Here is an 18,879-nt window from a genome sequence, read left to right as displayed (position 1 = left end):
AAAGAGATGTAGTCACAATATAGGTCAATATGGAACTAGCATATGTCTCAGCTATACCAGTTTGATATATCCCCCAAAGACTAAGTCAACATACTGCAGAAATACTTACACGCTCATGCTTATACTACACAATCTGCAACAGCCAGGGAACAGAACCAGCTTACATGTCCATCAGCATATGGAATCTTTTCCAGCCATAAAGAAAGATGCAATCATGATATTTGCTAGAAAATATACGGAAATGAAAATAAGCCAGACTGAAACGCACCAACAAGTCTGCTTGAAATCCACCCATAAAATTCAACAGTAATGCTGTTCAAAATTTTGACAATAGACAATAAGTTAGGATTTATGATAACTAAGTTTTCTTTCTTTCTTTCTTTCTTTCTTTCTTTCTTTCTTTCTTTCTTTCTTCCTTCCTTCCTTCCTTCCTTCCTTCCTTCCTTCCTTTCTTTTTCTGTCTTTTGTGGCTTTTTGGAGACAGGTTTCTGTATAGTCCTGGCTGTCCTGGAACTCACTTTGTAGACCAGGATGGCCTCGAACTCAGAAATCTGACTGCCTCTGCCTCCCGAGTGCTGGGATTACGCCCGGCTAAGTTTCTTGTTTTGCAATTGGCACCATTTAAATCCATTTTATGGTTGAATGTGACTTATAGCAACTATAAAAAACTCAGCACTCAAGCTTTCTTGAGCAGCACAGCATGCCCCTAGGTTATATTTAGATGTGAGGTTTATTTATATCAGCAGAAACATCCTTAGGCTGCTCTGCTCATAGACTATAATGTTTAAATGCAACGATAAGCCATTACATAAAGTAATTTGATAGCATAAGGTCAGAAGTCCCACAAAATTGATCTAAATAATGTGTATACAACAACCTATTTAAATACAGTTACATAAAATTTCTTTTTAGGAGACATAGGTCGGTGGATAAGAGCACTTGCTTTTGCAGAGGATATGAGTTCAGTTCCCAGCATGCCTTGGTGGTTTGTAACATTCTGTCACTCCAATTATTGTAGTATGACCTCAAGCTCTGCATATATGTACATGTAAAAATAAAAGAAAATAACTCTAAAAACTAATAATTACTTTCAACACAAATACAAACCTAAAAACTATTCTTAGGAAGTTTTCCTTTCTCAGACCATAACAACATAAAGTCTTGCCTGTTATTTACAAGAATTTACTACTTGACATCATTTATTTCTGGTCAAGAGAAGATGTGTGAATTAAAAATTCTCAGATGCAGCTTCCCAACCTACAATACTATTGGGTTCGTGTCTTGTTTTCTTTTGTTTTTTGAGACAGTTTCTCTGTGTATCCCAGGCTGTGCGTGTTAGACCAGGTTTGTCTCAAGAAAGCAGACTAACTCCAAAGGTTGGTGGATTGGGCAGTAGGTAGAATGAGCCCTAAGGGGCTGGCCTGGTGGCTCAGCGGTTAAGAGCACTGACTGCTCTTCTGAAGGTCCTGAGTTCTGGCTCACAGCCATCCGTAAGGAGATCTGACGCCCTCTACTGGGATGTCTGAAGATAGCTACAGTGTACTTACATTAAGTAAATAAAAAAGAATGAATCCTGAATTCTGTGCCCCCTCCCCTGCTAGCTCTGTCACATTAAGCCTGTGATTTCACTTGTAATAAAGTCAGGGCATTTGTATTAACCCGGCTTAAAGATCTAACCAATGACTCTCAGTGCCAGATGAACCTGCCTGTTCTTCCCTTTAGGATGCAAGGACTGGAAAGGTTAACAAACTGTATTTTGGCTTCTCTAGTTCTGCCAGCAGAGGGCACCAGAGAGCGAGCGAGCGAGCTTACTGGCTCCTATCCGTTCCCTTCTTTTTTCTATCTGCTCTGCCCCACTTGCTTCGTTTGTTAGATTCCATTTCACTGGATTTTCCCTCAGTGTTTCAAACTACTCTTAGATGAGACATCAGCACCTGCTGACCACTCCTTTCTCAGAAATCTGAGTACAGTTCCAGGGCCCCCTCATTGTTTTCGATTTTTCTAATTTTCCAGGACAGCGGAGCCAACCAATTCCTCAAGGAGTGGACCATGGCCATGGCCAACATAAGCCCTTGCATAGCTGAGGTAGCCCAGCTCTCTCTCACTGGGACAGCGAGCTGCTTGCACCTTGTAGCTCCTACCTTGGTGTCCTCACACTCTATCGGTCTTGGCATTTCAATTCTCCTCTAATTCCTGAGTTCTCTCAGTCAGAGAGCAGACAGGCGTCGGAGTTCCTAATCGGAGCCTTACTGATCCAAGAGAGTCTCAAGAAATGTTTTTTTCATTTAGGCTGGACCCTTGCCTTATGCAAAAATATCATTATAAAGTGTCTAGATAGGAAGAAAAGCTTTGGAGGTCATTGAGAATGGACCTTCACAATCGGCCTTGAATCTCACCCATTTCCAGGTAGCATCCCAATTTTAAGGGAAGCATCACAATCGCCGCTTCTTAAGATTTACAAGTGGGCTGGAGAGATGGCTCAGCCTTTAAAGGCTAGACTCACAAACAAAAATACAAGGTTAACAGCAACCATTCGAAAGGGTGGGAGTGTCAGGGCTTTGTTGGTCCCTGTTAAGGGAAAGTCACTTCCTCCTGATCAATAGAATGGAATCTGAGTAGTTCCTCTGTCCCTGGGTGGGGGCAAACTCCTGGAAACAGGAAAATTCACTTCTACAGTCCCTAAGAGTTTGTCTGACTTGGGCTGTCGGTCACCTGGCCAGGAAACCAGCCCTCAGGCAAGCTGATTTATCCGGAGACCAGCTCAGGAGATTGGAAGATAATTGTACCTTTAGTAAGACACCTCGGAAGCCCCTCCCTCCATTTTGTGGCTTGCAGATCTTTACTGCTAAGCCTGCTCACTTTTCTGAGTTCTAACTAAAAAAACACAGCTTTTTATACCCACCCCATCCATCTACCTCTTTCTTCTATATATCTGCCCAATTCCTGAGCATGCTTGCCTTGGCATCTAATGTGCTCAACCTTTCTGGAAAGATGCCTTCTCCTCCTCCCTCTATCACTGAGCCTGCCACCTGTCTTCTTGCACCCTAACTCAAGGAGCGCGACTGCTTTTCGGTTTGTATCCCTCACCAGCTGTTGCGATTCACAGCCTGCTTACCCTGATATTTTTCAATCAAAATACAAAATTCCTTCTGAGTCCCTTTCAATGAAACTCTGAATGCACAAAGGGAACCCCACATTCAACAGTAGCATCATTATCTTTAATCAATCAACACTTGTGGTGGGTTCCAGGGAGATGCAGCCATCTACAGCATTTGTGGGTTTCAACACCCCACAGACACCAAGACACGCTTAAGTCAATTGTGTGGACTGTCTGTAGCACTTTTATGTAAGCTATGCACCTCTTTTTTATTTAAATTATCTCTGGGTGTTGCTTATAAAATGGAATCTCTCAGAGTAAGACACATCAGGGGTTGGGGAGCAGCAAATCCCAATTTTATATAATATAAAGTTTTATATAATATAAAGTTTTATATAATATAAAGAAACTTAGGACCAGGCAAAGCCTGGCCTCAGGACTCCCAATCATGAATTTTGTGCCTTCAAAAATGTGAACTCAGCCGGGCGGTGGTGGCGCATGCCTTTAATCCCAGCACTAGGGAGGCAGAGGCAGGCAGATTTCTGAGTTCGAGGCCAGCCTGGTCTGCAAAGTGAGTTCCAGGACAGCCAGGACTATACAGAGAACATGTAGCAAGTCCTGGACATGTTGTAGCAACCTGAGAGAAACAGACGACTCTGACCTCAGGCTTAGTCTTCAAGCCTCTAGTGCAGCAGATCCAGGGATAGTCTGGCGGCTTCAGTCAGAGCCCCTGGTCTGGTCCCCGCAACCTGAATCCCAAGCCAACGGGGTGTCTCAGAGTTTGGGGCAAGATGGCTTCCAAAGCTAAGAGCTTTGTGCTAAACCTGGGTAAAGACTCATCAATCCGAGCCTGCACACCAATCCCTTTTCAGCACCATCGTACGCAGCAGCAAACAGCCGAGTCGGGAGGACGGAGAAACCTGTCTTTCTCTTCCAGTCTGGGAGCATCGTGGATGTGTGCATCTCTTCAGCCATCCTGGACCATCCAGACCATTAAGGAGCCAGAGGGATGTCGGTTCAAGTTCTCCAACTACCTCAACATCAACTACATGGAAGCAGAGGGCGACTTCAGAATCAAGTCTGTGACCTATGAGAGAAGCCAGTCACCGAGTCGGGTCCCCCAAAGAGGCAGCTGCCTCTGCTCCCCCCCAGGACCCCTGCAGAAGAAAGCTTGCATTTTTGTATCTGCTGTGTGATATTCTATAGAATCTATCATTGCAATGTAAATTAAATTCACAGCCCTGTCAAGTCACCAGTGTGAGAATTAGGGCATTGGTTGAAAAGTGAAGCGGTTCTGAAATTCAAAATGAAGATCCTCCATTGAGATGTGTCTATTTGTTTATTTTATTTTATTATTATTTTTGCTTTGCATGTTCCCGATATCTGTTTAGCAAACCTAGAATTTAGATCTCTTTGTTAAAACAAACAAACAGAATATTAGTCTGATTTATTTTGTTTGTTTGTTTTTAAATCACAGGAATAGACACTGACATGCAGGGATATGCGTTCAAGTGGCAAGAATCCTGTACAGCGCATGCTCAGTGTATCCTGCACAAAGCGCTTGCTGAAGCTGTAGTGTTTTCTGTCGATTACATCACTTGCTAATTTCATTATGCCACTTGTAATTAGTTAGGCCACGACTTCTTTCTCTTGATTCCTGCCTAAAATAAATATATTTTCTCTATGCTTTGGGGTTTGGCTGGTGGGGATGAAGGAGCCTCTCAACGTTTTGGAGAACTAGAGCCGTCTGTTCTCTGCTACAGAGCATGCCTAAGACGATCTCCCGAGTGAAGCTTGAGATTTATCAATATAGAGTTATTCCTGCTCCTGAGAATCAGTGGGGGTTAACATCTATATTTATTTCAAATGAGATAGTCTAAAATTAAGGGATCATTTCTAAAAGATAACTGTGATCACTGTACCACGGGTAGAAATTCCAGCATCCTGTAAACCCCACAGTTAAAGCCACCACTTCAGTCCTCAGGCATGTACTTCTGAGCTCTCAGGCCTAGAACCCTCGTCTCTTCAATATATTCTTCAGGCTGGAAGCAGATGTGATAGCTGCGTCTCATCCTGCTCGACTTGAAGCGTGTGAGAGGGGAGGAAAAGAATGAGAGGAAAATCTTCATCTCCTGCTATTCCTTTTCCATAGAAACCAAGAGAATCATATACAGTGTCGTTCAGCCCAAGACAGGAAGGTTACACACACACACACACACACACACACACACACACACTTAAAAAACAAAACTTTTAAAAAGAAATCAAGTCAAAATAACTTTTATTCATCTACTTACATTTTCTCCAAGAAGGAAGGTGGTAAAGGGACGGCCAGCCAGTGGAAACTGCCAGGTGGGTACCCAGCACAGAATTATTTATTTGCATCCGTTAAATCACCTTAGTCACAGGAAAGCTTTAAGTAATGTGAAATGTTACAAATTCCAGATCAACATTTGAATGTGTAATGACTTACTGTTTATTTTGTATTCATTTAGTGTGACTTTTGCATAATTGTGTGATGTGCACGGATGAGGAAACAGACAATGACCTATTTTTCTTTCCATCCCTTGTCTCTTCCTCTATGCTGTTCACCGGTACTATTTTCTCTTTGATTGCTCTTTCTGTCCCTGGAATACAGTCTTTCCTTTGTTATTTGATTCCTCTCATTAACAGAGTCACCCAAAACAAACTTCTCTAAGCTTCTAGTCTTGTGTGGAAGTTTTAAAGACTTTTCATAGACAGTATATTTATCGATCTTTACAATGCTAGTGTGAGGTAGATAGGAGATACACAATCTTTTATCCTCATTCTGGAAAAACTCCCACCAACAAAATGTAAAGAAAGGAGCACTAGATGAGCTACACAGTGTCTGTAGCAGAGGGGATGTGCTCTGTGCTCTAAGCTCACTCCATGTGTCTCAGTGTCTCAGTGACTCTGTAAAGTCCATAGGCCCCCACTGCAAGTAGGTTCAGCGTGGCCAAGTGGATTTACTCTCCTGTGCTGTGCTCTGACATTTGGTTCTCTTCCTGTAGAATTTCTCCTTGGCCCAGAATATTAGTCTGCAACAGTTACTGCCCTTGACCTCAGGCACTCTGAAAGAACATTCTCCACGGGCGAATACACACAGTCCCGGGACAGAGCTTTTCATCCCCTCAGAGAGATCCTGAGGTCATTTTGCAGATTCTACAATCATTTGTCCTTTTGTGACAACATTTGACAGTAACAGCCAAGCAGGAGTCAGTGGTGCAGACACTGCAGGAGAGAGAAAAGAAGGGGGGGGGGGGTTGGCAGTCTGTCTGTCTGTCTGTCTGTTTTGGTTTGCAGCATTTGAAAGTGTCGACTCCCTTTCCAGTCTTGACTTGGCTTTCTTTGGTTGAGCTTCGTCCTAATCGATCTCATTTATTTCTGGCTTCTGTGTCTTTACACCGCCTTAGGTTCCCACCGGTCTTTCATTCTTAAACTATTAATGAGGCACAGAGTATTTCAGGTCTGGATTTCCATCCTGATGGAGTGTGGTCCCCGTGGATGCGACTGATCTCACGCTCACTGGCCTCCGCCTCATCAGAATAAGTGATGCTTTCTTAGGCCACTCTGGATTTGTTTGTTTGTTTGTTGTTTTCTTTAAGAAAGCAGTTAAAATAATTTCAGTGGCTTTCTTGCTTGACGGGTAGCAAAAGTTTGCCCGGAATCATGGCAATGTTGACAAGATCCTCAGCAAAGACTTGAAATCAGGAAGGACATGACTCTGAGTAGGAGATGGGACCGAAATAAAAGAAGCCGTGTGTCTTTTCCAGACACTAAATACGGAAGCCAGAACGGTGAGTAAACAAGATTATGAGATGCAAGAAGCATCCTGCAAGAAGCCACAGATTACGTGTTTTTCCGAAGCCACTCAACCACCCTGGCGATTCTCTTCTTGTTTTGCAGATTCTTCGCCTTCATTGCCTGTAATTTGGCGTGAGCCGCAACCCTCTGGTGCTCCTCCAACACGGTGCTGAGGAAGTGCTGCAACTATGGGGACAGAGACAACAGATCAGCGCCACCAGACTTCCCACTGGGGCAAATCAAAACAGAGTTCCCGGGGGGAAATAGCAAAAGCGTTCTGCAAAGATGGTTACTAGGAACAGCTGTGCAGACCTCCAGCATGTGGCCCTGGGGAGGCCGTGAGTGAGGCAGTGTGATTATGACCAGACCTCCCCAGAAGGGTGACATGTCAGCTGGAAGGAAATGTCCATACGGTAAGAACTTGGTCTTACTAACGTCCCTGTTTCCAAAGTACGACGTCATAATGCTCAACAAATAGTCACTAACTACATACTGGAGATCGCAAAAAAGATTTGTGAGCCGAGACATAGTGAGACCCTTCTGAATTTCAAAAGAACTCAGAAGCTTCCAGAGGGCAATACTGATGCTACTTATATCTGTATAGATGTTATTCTTCATTTCTGAATGTTTGAGTCAAATGGGCACTGTCTATAGTTGTCATGTTTTTTTTTTTTTTTTTTTTTGGTTTTTCGAGACAGGGTTTCTCTGTATAGCTCTGGCTGTCCTGGAACTCACTTTGTAGACCAGGCTAGCCTCGAACTCAGAAATCCGCCTGCCTCTGCCTCCCGAGTGCTGGAATTAAAGGCGTGCGCCACCACGCCCGGCTCCATGATCTTTTATTTATCAGGACAAATAAACAATTCAGCGAAGTTTCAGGATAGAAAATTAATATGCAAAAATCAGTACCGTTGGGCTGGAAAAATTAGCTCATTTGGCAAAGGGCTTGCCCATGCAACCATGAGGGTCTGAGGTAAATTCCCGCCTTAGAAGTGGGGCATGGTAGCATGCTGTAGATGTGATTCCCGGGGCTAGGCTCTGTCCCAAACGGGATGCCAAATTTGGCAGCGTTGTCCACGTAGATCTGAGTTTAGGGTCACACATTCGGAAGGAGTTATAGAGTCTTCCTCTGTGGTAAGGAGGACGGGTGCGGTCAGGCAACGTGTGACAAGGCAGTCCCTGCATGAAGGCTCTGAGAAGTCAAGAGACACTTGTTGCGGATTTAATTTACTGCTTGTATTATGTTAATTGGGTTCCCAAAAAATTACACGAGAATCCTGCATGTAAGACACTGTGGGTCCCGGCCTCCAGTTGGTTCTAATTGGTAAGTAAAGTTGCCAGCAGCCAATGGCTGGGCAGGGAGGCAGGGTGGGACTTTAGATTTCCTGGGCAAGGGAGTTAAGAGAAGAAGAAAAGTTTAATACCGCCATGCTGGAGAAGCAGGAGAATCGGGCTTGAGAGCTGCAGGAGAGAAAGCACACAATCATGAGAGAGCCAGGGAAGAGCAGCCCCAGGTCCCCTCACCCCCTATTGGTTCTAAGGTAGTAAAGATGAAATAGAGGTTTTAGTAAGTAATAATTCAGGAGTATCGATGTGGAGGTGTTAGCAACATGGACATTTGGGAGTGGCCCAGACATCATTGACCTGGTTAAGACATATTAAATATAAGGCTGTGTGTGTGTGGCTGTGTGTGTGTGTGTGTGTGTGTGTGTGTGTGTGTGTGTACCTTTCATTTGAGAATCCAGAGTATTGGGGTGGGTAGCGAGGAACTCGAGGTGTCACCTCCAGGGAGATCAGAGCGGCTTAATCTACTACAGCTACAGACAACAGCTACAGAGAGACCATTGTGTGAAGCCATGGAAATGAAGCCTGGATTGTGTCAGAGATCCCAAGAGATTAGAGGTCTTAGAGCCAAGGAGACGTTCAGACATGGTGTGGAGCCAGCCCAAGAGAGAGAAGTGTATTACAGGCAGCAAAGGTGAAAGGGCACAGCCACCTAACCCATTTGATGTTGGGCACAGAGCTACATGATTTGGAGCTTGCCCTGCTGGGTGTCTGTTTTCCTTTGGTCCACTATCTCCTCACTATGTCCCAACTCCTCTCTTTTGTAATGGTCCCGCATATTCTGTGCCATTATATGTTGGAATCGTGTAATTTGCTTTTTGATTTTTACAAGACATTACCATTAAGAGAATGCCTTGAATCTCAGAAGAGACTTTGTATGTTGGACTTTTAAACAGTGTTAAGACTGAAAGACAACAGGGGCTTCTGAAGTTGGACTAGATGCATTTTATGTGATGATGTGGTCACAAGCCTGTGGGAAACGGAATGGAGATGAGAATGGCCTTCATAGGCTCATCAGTTTGAATGCCTGGTCTCCAGTTGACGGAACTGTTCAGAAAGGATTAGGAGGTGTGGCTTTGTTGGAGGTGTGTGGCTGGAAGTGGGCTTTGAGATCTCAGCTACTGCCGTGCCTACCTGCCTGCAACCATACTTCCTGCCATAATGGTCCTGGACTCTAACTCCCTAAAGTTGTAAGCAAGCCCCCAGTAAGCTCTTCTGTAAGTAGCTTTGATCATGATGTCTTATTAGAGCAACAGAAAAGTAACTAAGACAGAAGTGATTAAGGGAGTGGCTCTAGATGAAGTTTTTAAGAATCTGGAACAGACTTTAGAATTCACCAACACCCACACGTATTGAAGATTCCCTTGGTAATATGGAGAACACTGAAAGCCCATTGTTTGAAATATTTGAGGGGCTTGCTGCAGGGTAAAAAAAAATTTAGTGACTATACACATAACTTTTGACAGTTTTTAGGAAAATAATAATATTGGCTGGTTGCTTCTAGCATCTCTGGATAAACTGAAAAAGGAAAAGAGTGGGTTGTATGATAAAAATTAACCAACTTCTTGTATCTCAGGATACAGTGACAAAAGAAATAATGGACTCTGTGGTAAAATTAATCACCTTATAGCATCTACAGATACAGTAGCAAGAAAAGAACTCACTGATACAATTGACTGGCTCCAGATGCACAGAAAGAGTCTAAAAATTTTCCAAGTATGCGCTGGAAAAGAATCTTCTCTCCAGTAGCCAGAGAGTTCAAGTTGCAGAAAAGCAAACCAAAGCTCTCGTTATAAGAATGCTTGAACGCTTGAATGACAACAAAATTGATACCCAACCTTGGAATTGATACCCAACCTTGGAGGGTATCAGCAGTTAAAGTAAAGGCAATGATTGGTAAGGAATAGGATCGTGTAACATGGGATGGGGATGTGTTAGGGGACCCTACTGAGGCTAAGGAAATTGAACTTCAGATTCTGAAGGGCTTATCTCATCTGAGAAAATGATCTCCCTATCCTTAGCTGAGGATGCCCCCCTACTCTCACCCCTTTTCCCCTTTGCCTGAGAAAATTCACCCATCATTATCTGCTCAACCAGGGTAATCTTCCCTGAAGAAGATGCCAGGGCCCTCCAATGGTTGCCTCTATCTCTATAATCAGACTTAAGGCTGAACAGGCTTCTAGAGAGGTCCTAGGAAGTGTTGTCCATGAGGAGGTGTACTACACTACTAGAGGGCTTTGTCATTATTGAACTAGATACCTATTCTGGCTGTAGATTTGCCTTTCCTGCACATACTGCTTCTGCCAAAAACTGCCAGCCATGGATTTTACAGAATGCTTTATCTACCATTGAGGTATTCCACATTATGTGGCTTCTGACTGTGGAACTCATTTCATAGCCAGAAAGGTGAGACAGTGGGCCTACATTCACAGAATCCATTAGTTTTACCGTGTTCCCCATAGTCCTGAAGCAGCTGGTCTAATAGAATGATGTAATGACCTTTTGGAGACACAGTTACGGCAGCAATTAAATGACAGTAGTCAGGAAGGCTAGAGCAAGATTCTCCACACGGCAGTGAATGATTTGAAGCCGCATATGGTATGATTTCTCCCATAGACACTCTCCATAGATTCAGAAACCAAGGGTGGAGAAGTGACTGGTTATGTTAGCTATCATCCTTACTGACCCACTAGGGATCTTTTTCATTCCTTCAGTTCTGCTAGCCTAGAAGTTTTGGTTCCAGATGGAGGAGCACTCCTGCTTGGGAAGACAACAAACGTTCCAAGGATCTAGAATCTCAGACTCCCCTTGGCCCTTGTTGCCAACAAGCTAAGAAAGGAATAACAGTGTTAGGAAGGGTGATTGATCCAGACTGCTAAGGGGAAACTGGATGCTTCTCTACAATGAAGGTAAAGAAGATTATGTCTGAGATGAAAGAAATCCTCAATCTCCCTAATGCTGCGACCCTTTAATTCAGCTCCTCCTGTTGTGATGGAACTTCTGTTGCTATTTCCTAACTGTAATTTTGCTACTGCAATGCCTTGCAATGTAAATATCTGATACATGGGACATCTGATATGCAGCCTGGCTGCTTTAGAAAAACTCAACTGATACAATACCAATAGCACTATCGAAGCATAGAGAGATGATTCAGATAAGCATATGAATTTTAATCTTACCACGTCAAATGATATCAAGAGTGCTTACCAAATATTGTACTTCGCAACTCTATCAGTGCTCACCTCCGTGACCTGTTGATCTGTACTGACGGTCCTCCCTAAGACATGCACTAGAGCATCCAGCCAATGAGTTCCATACCTGCAAAGCAACAAGGTGCCGCTCAGCTGGGAAAGACTGGGAAAGCAGCTGTATGCCTCTGAAGTAGATACATAGTATATATGAAGCCTCCTTGATGTCATCCTCACAAATCTGAGGGAAACCACATATGAACTTGTGTAGCTTTGCCTTTAAGTAGGCTATCTGTTATGCAGAGAACTACTAACACTAAAGAAGTACAAATATATATATATATATATATATATATATATATATATATATATATATACAGTTTCATGCAATAAAGTTTGCAGTTTAATCTAAATATTAACATATTTCTTTATAGCAATAATTATAGGCATCTATTCTATGGGCAGTTAGAATTTATATACCATGTCTCAAAGCAAAAAAAAAAACTTTATAAGGATGTATATAAATAAGTAAATGCTGTTCCTCAAGAAATAATAGTCAATATGGAATGAATTTCAAAATCCATGGACTAAAATGCTTTGCGGTGTACTTAAAGTTATGTTTGTGTATTTTCTGGCATGGGCATCTCTATATTCTGGCAGTCTAAAGATGTCTTGGTACGGTGATTGCTTTAGCTCCATTTAGGAAACAAAAACTGTAAGTTGTTTCAAAGAAAGAACAGATACATACCGCTGCAAAGTACTGCTGTAGTAGGGGGAGGGGGGGATGCATTGAAAAAGAAAGAAAATTTGAAATAGGATTATTATAGTGGATTGAATGAAATTGCTTTGTATGTAGCTAATATACACACTTCAAAACTCCTCTAGAGGAGGATAAAGACAGGAAAGAGAAGTAGAGAAATCAAATGTGGGTTTACTCTTGCTAAAATGCCATCCAAAGGAAGGGCTTTGATTTCTTTCCCTTGTGATATATTATTGGTGACTCTGAGTTTATCCTTTCTGCATTCAAACCAACTGCATTTTTAGATTACAAGGGAAAACTTTGGGCCATATCAAACACAATAGCTGCCATTTCACAGAGCATGAAACCAAACCCTAAGTGTCAATTAGCAGACAGACAGCAGGCCAGCGTTGTTTCACTTGCAGTCTGAGATGACAGAAAACATTGTCTCTCATACCTCTCTTTCTCCTGGGACAACTGGTCTACAAGAAAATGTGTACTTTAGTGGTATTAGTGTATGACTAGGCTCAGAAGGGCTATGTCTTTAAAGTGCTAGGTAGCTGAAAACTCTAGGTTTCTTTCTATATTGCTAAAATAAAGAATGGGGTGATGAATTATAAACATTTTTGAAGCCATGCCTTTGAATCTAATTTGTCATGAAGATTTGTGACATAGTCATGCTCAATGCTGATTATAATTTCAATAAGCCATAGATATTCTGATATTTAAAGATCTAAATGTGCATTCCTATGTCATTCAAGCATACATGTTTTCATCCTGAATTTGAACTTCAGCTTTCAACAACTCATAATTGCACTGTTTATTCAGACAAAACCATTCGCAAAATTGAATAAGACTTCCAATATCAATTAAATACTAAAAATAAATGTATTCAATTTGTAAAACAATTTAGTTGAGTATAAAATACTCTTTGTAGTAGAATATGCAAAAGAAGTAAACTAATACAATTTACCATAAATATAGCATCTTCTATGAATTTGGTGATATCTAGAATAAAATATAAAAGTAATGAGCCCAGGCATTAACAGTTCATGCACTTACAATTCTACAAACTTCATGGAGATAATGAGACTCACTTAGAAGTTTTTGTTTTTATTTTTGTTTTTTAAAGGAATTCTTTATATGTTTTACTTAATGTGTGTATATGGGTTAGCTAAATCAAATTGTAAGACAATCAAACTCTTTAGAGAGTAGAATTTAAGTCTTACTAGGAAGTTGCCAACACTTTTCTGTTCTCTAAAGGCAAGAAAAATTCTTGTGAGGAATAAAACTTACACATGCAGACCCCTTACATTAAAAGCAATCTTTCTTATTAAGGCCCTCATGGTAGGAGACTGATTCAAAGCAGAAAATAATAAATGTACAAGAACTGGAAAAATACCACTGTATGCCTTTACCTTGCACCTGGTTTTCCTTACAATTTAACATCTCTACAACACATGTGCCACAATGACCGAACCAACTGTTCCTTAATTTTGAAGTGAGAAATCTGTTCAGCCAGAAGCAAGCCCTCATGCTCTACTTTCCAGGCTAGCGTCTTCCACTGGCTAATGAGGTGCCCACATGAGTCGGCATCACAGCAAGACAAGCATGCTCTCCACTGCCCAGGTGGCACCATGAACTGATTTCTGGACTTAATGAGTTGTTTAATGCAATTTTGAAGTTTGAATTTGCACCTGCACTTTGCATGAGTCAGCAAATTAATCAAGGGACTAGTTTAGATCCATCAGTGTTGCCCGCTAACTTCTGTATTCTGATGAAGGTATTCTTTAGCTGGGCTGTCCAAATATGGCAGCCTCTAGTCACATGGGACACTTCAAATAGAACTGACAAACTAAATTTTAAATTTTGAAAATGTCGATGAGTGGAAATGTAAATGTCTACATGTTAGCTAGTGGCTATCAGATTGAGCAAGGTGGTTTGGTTTTGTTTGTTTGTCTGTTTGTCAGGGTCTTACGTTGTAGCCCAGACTGGCTTGGAATTCATTATGTAGCTCATGTTTGCTGGGAAGTCACGGTAATCCTCCTGCTTCAGCCTACCAAGTGCTGGGATCACAACATTGAGATAACACACTCAGTTTCACTGTATATAATTTTAAAGACAGTATCAACTGGGCCCATGTTTAACTTTGTTTGAGGCATTTGGGAAACCAGTAAAAGGTAAAGACTTTCTATCTTATACCAGTTTTCAAGGATCAGCTGCGCTTTGACGGTTTCATGCTTATTAGCCACTCTGCCAAATTTCAGAGGCAAGCTCATTTGTCTGTGTGGATTGTACTAGGAGTGATATATATTTGTATATATGTATATAAATACATATATATGTATGCGTGTATGTATATGTGGTACATACGTACATGTATGTGTGATCATATTAGGAATTCATTAGGAATAGATACTATATATAATATTATATATATCATATTACATAACATATATGCCAAATTATATATAACCAAGAGTTAGAGAACCTTAAACAAAAGATAAGAACAATGTTTTCATAATGTGAATATAATATATGTTTCTATGATGAGCTAAATAAATAAAGCAGTATAAATGAGCTTTCATCTATATAATTTTACATCTTCTAGTGCAAACAAACCTCATACCTTTTTCATGTTCTAAAGGTGTTCAATAAGTATTTACAAAACATCCATTACTTTGTTCTATGAGATATTCATGTACATCTACGATCATTGGCATTTATATTCTGGCCATCTGGGCACGGTAGGCACATGGCTGTAATCCTAGTACTTTAGAAGCTAAACGCGAGGTTGGAGAGCTTCAGGTTTTCCTCAGCTACATGGTATATCAAGGGCTTGGGCTATATAAGACCCTGTTTCAAAACCAGACAAAAAATTGTAGCAAGAATATGGATTTATTCTGAAGGAAGAAACTTCTTTGCAAAACTTCAGGTGCTTCAGGCTGGCGAGATGGCTCAGTGGGTAAGAGCACTGACTGCTCTTCTGAAGGTCCCGAGTTCAAATCCCAGCAACCACATGGTAGCTCACAACCACCCGTAATAAGATCTGACACCCTTTTCTGGTGTGTCTGAAGTCAGCTACAGCGTACTTATGTATAATAATAAATAAATCTTTGGACCGGAGCAAGCAGGGACGACCAGAGCGAGCAGAGGTCCTAAAAATTCAATTCCCAACAACCACATGAAGGCTCACAACCATGTCACATACATTTAAAAAAAAAAAGAATTAAAAATAAAACTTCAGGTGCTTCAACTTTATCCATGTTCTATCTTCTAAATATATAGTGTCTAGTCAGATGTATTATTAATATTAATTTTTATCTTTTAAAAATATATGGTTATATAATATTATAGAAGCAATAGACATCAAAGACATGCTCTCTGATTTTTGCATGCTAAATATATTTTTTGATGAATAGAAGACCTAGGAAGGAAGATCTAATCCTAAAGGGTAAAAAATATAAAAACTCAACAATACAGAATCCAGATAAATAAAAGAAATTTAACCACCATTAGTAACGTGTTATATTCAGGCTAATGATATATTATTGTTTGTTGCAGAGCATTTGATCACATTGGGAACCCCAAGATGTGATCTGGAAAAACCTTGCTGTGGTGTGGCTCAGCCTTAGCATGTACCTTTAACCGAAGTGCTTTCCGTTCATTGTAAACAAGTAGATGTGGTGTGGCTCAGCCCTAGCACACACCTTTCATCCAAGAGAAAGAGAAAGGGGAGTCTTTGAGTTGAAGTGTATTTAAGACAGTGGAGAGGAGCTTTGAGCTTTTCCTCCTGGGAAGACAGTGCAGTAAGGGTCAGCTGGGTGCTTTCTCTGCCCCTCTGAGCTAGCTGGTTTTCACCCTAGCATCTGGCGCCTGAGGTTCCACTGGTAAAATCAAATGGTTGAATTTTTTTGTTTTTAAAACAAGTATTTCTTGAAGCCATGGCGCTAGGCTTCATGAAATACATGAATGGGTGGGGTATCGTCATACCAAAAGCATGACTTACTCAATTTAATGCTCCTGAGAACTTCTTGATGGATATAGTGGGGAAACTGAGATAAATAAACATACATGCAGTCCATTTTCATACAGGAAACCAAAATTAAGGATAAGTGGTCTTTGATGCTTTCTAGTTTGTGGTGAGACAAAATGGAGAAAAAGTCATCACGTTTTCAGTGAGTAAAAGAACTTTTCTGACGTAGTCAGGCTGAAGGTGAACTTTCTCCATAATCAATGTCCTGAGGTACCAGGGAGCATTACAGCAATAGGCTGTAATGTTTGGGGTGTCTATTGGAGTCCACTGACCAACACTTTAAAAATCGAGAACCTATGCCCAGCACCGGGCTCTTTACTTGAGAGCCTGTGGTGTCTGAAAGGAGCACTGTCTCTGCTCTATAGAAAGGTCTACGTGCATGCACCCTATCAGCAGCATTACGTGGCTCGGTGAGTTCAAAAAGAAAAAGAACCCATGACATCGAGAGGAAATCATCAGGGTGTGTGTGTGAGAAGAATAGAGAGGGAGGGAGTGGGGGAGGAGCTAGATCAAGGCACATCATACACTTATTTGTAATTATCAAACAATAAAACTATCCAAATTATATTCTCTGGTCAAAATAGGAAATACAAACCCTTCGTGAGTTAAATGAAAGGGAGAGCCTGGGGTCCTTCTTACCTTTCAGTCACAGCTACCCAGTTGTCCACTAGAAAGTCCTTTGCAATATACCGGCCAACTTCAGATGCTGCTACAGTGACTATTATATTTGTTTCACTAAAATTGGAGGGAACCGCAGTGATGGCATACTCCATAAATCTACAAGAGTCCAGTTGCAAGATGTAAATAAGCTTTAGAATCCTATGAAAAGTTAAATTTTAAAATGGGTCTAAGTAATCAGACAAATCTCTCTCTCTCTCTCTCTCTCTCTCTCTCTCTCTCTCTCTCTCTCTCTCTCTCTCTCTCTCTCTCTCTCTCTCTCTCTCCTTTTTGATACAGATTGTGTTTCTCCAGCAAGAATGTGTGAGGTAAGCTGACCATCTCACCTGTTAAGTATCCATGGATCTTTACTGCAGCTCATCGCGTGAACAAGACGGCGGCTCTCGACCTCTTCCTCGGTCGTATTGATGTAAAGATTAAACAAAAAGTCCCAGTCCTCATCACTCCCCAGAGCAATGGCACTGCATAAGACCACGTTCTCAATCTGAGGAGGTATTCTGGAAGGTATAAGAGGAGAAGGCGTTCCCTGTGGTCGTTCAGAAACACAGTTAGCCAAGGAGTCATACTCGGAAGCATAAATCGAGTAGCATCACCTAAAAAGAGCTATAAAGATCAAAGGCAGGGATGTAAAGGAGCAAGTGAGCTATCGTTAGCTTTATGATAAGACTCGTCCATTTAGCAGAGGGGCTGACTTTTCAAGGAAGTAATTTATAAACATCATAGCATGCATACATCAGTAAGGTAGTTTGGTCTCGTGTCTCTATCACATTTCATTAGAGTCTGTCTGAGGTGTTAAATGAAAGGCAATGACGTCCCAAACACCAAACTCTCAGCCGTTAATGAGACTGAAAACTCAGATGAGGGTGGGAGGTTCTCCCCCGCCCCCGCTTGAACATTCTGGCCGGAGAAACATAATCCATATCGAAAAGGCGAAAGAAAAAAAAAATCTATATATTCATAGATTATAACATTAACAAGCAATCCCAGAGAGCAATCTACCAAGATGCGAAACAAGCACAGACCAATGCAATCTGGAAGCGCTTAGTGAGAAAACAGAGCAGCAGCCAAAGGCTGTGATCTCCTGAGTTCTAATCTCCTGCCACGCCCACAACTGACTGAGAGAATGGTTTTTTTCAGAATGGGTGTCTGAAAAGGAGGAGCTCCTTGGAGGGAGAGCAGAAACGGTCCCTCTCAACTCTAAGAACACCATCAGAGGAGAGAAAGCCTGGGCGCTGACACAGGAGCTGGGCAGAGGGAACACAAGAAAGCTCTTACGCTGTCTCTGGATGAGCCATCCACTTTCTGAAGAGCTCTCTGGACAGCTGGAGACAGTCTTCAAGACCCAACCAACAGGCAGTTTCAAAAATCTTTTCCAGTGAAAGTCTTAAAGGAAAAATCAAACCAGCGTGGTTAACTTTGAATTATCATCTTCATTTTTTTTTCTGCTTCCAAGATTGTGGTTCACAAAACAATGAGAATTTTCAAACATTCCCTGGTGCTGTCAGGTTTCGTTTTTAAAATAGCTTTTATGATGACAAACATATTAAAGATCCAGAAAAACATTTTCAGAGAGGTCTTTGGGCACCAGCAAGTTCCTAACAAATAGTATTTTTTTTTTTTTTACAAAATTAGAAATAAATTTTTTCCCATCATTCAACACCTTTAAAGATGCATGAGTGCACACATGCGATACATCTGTTGTCAATTTACTTTCTCCATCTTTTACAAAAATTCTGTTATGGATTAGAAATATCTGTGGTGTGTCTGATCTAATATGCTGAAAAATAGGATGCTTTCTCTATTTAAGAAAAGATGTTCTCCCCTCTATGCAATTTGTTTCCCCTTGCTAAGCATCTTCACCTTCCTTGACTCCTGTCAATCACTGTGTGCGTGTCCAAAGAAAGGGTCTGTTTCTTTTTAGAGCTAAGCAAGGGTCTGCATTACTGCTCAGAACAAGTTCAAAGAAAGGCTCTGA

General features: G+C 41.4%; 1 protein-coding gene across 1 annotated transcript in view; it reads right to left on the bottom strand.

Moving 5' to 3' along the window:
• Positions 1-6,937: 6,937 nt before the first annotated feature.
• Positions 6,938-18,879, bottom strand: part of Lvrn (laeverin) — a 51,535-nt gene continuing 39,593 nt past the window's right edge. Inside the window, exons 16-20 of the mRNA XM_021214998.1 lie at positions 18,180-18,287; positions 17,231-17,401; positions 16,866-17,003; positions 11,506-11,581; positions 6,938-7,108 (exon numbers count right to left, since the gene is read on the bottom strand). Coding sequence (XP_021070657.1) covers positions 6,968-7,108; positions 11,506-11,581; positions 16,866-17,003; positions 17,231-17,401; positions 18,180-18,287 — 634 coding nt within the window. The 3' untranslated portion in view covers positions 6,938-6,967. The remainder of the gene's footprint in view (positions 7,109-11,505; positions 11,582-16,865; positions 17,004-17,230; positions 17,402-18,179; positions 18,288-18,879) is intronic.

Source organism: Mus pahari, chromosome 15 (genome assembly GCF_900095145.1).
Source record: "Mus pahari chromosome 15, PAHARI_EIJ_v1.1, whole genome shotgun sequence".
Lineage (NCBI taxonomy): Eukaryota > Metazoa > Chordata > Mammalia > Rodentia > Muridae > Mus > Mus pahari.
This window is presented reverse-complemented; position numbering and strand designations above follow the sequence as displayed.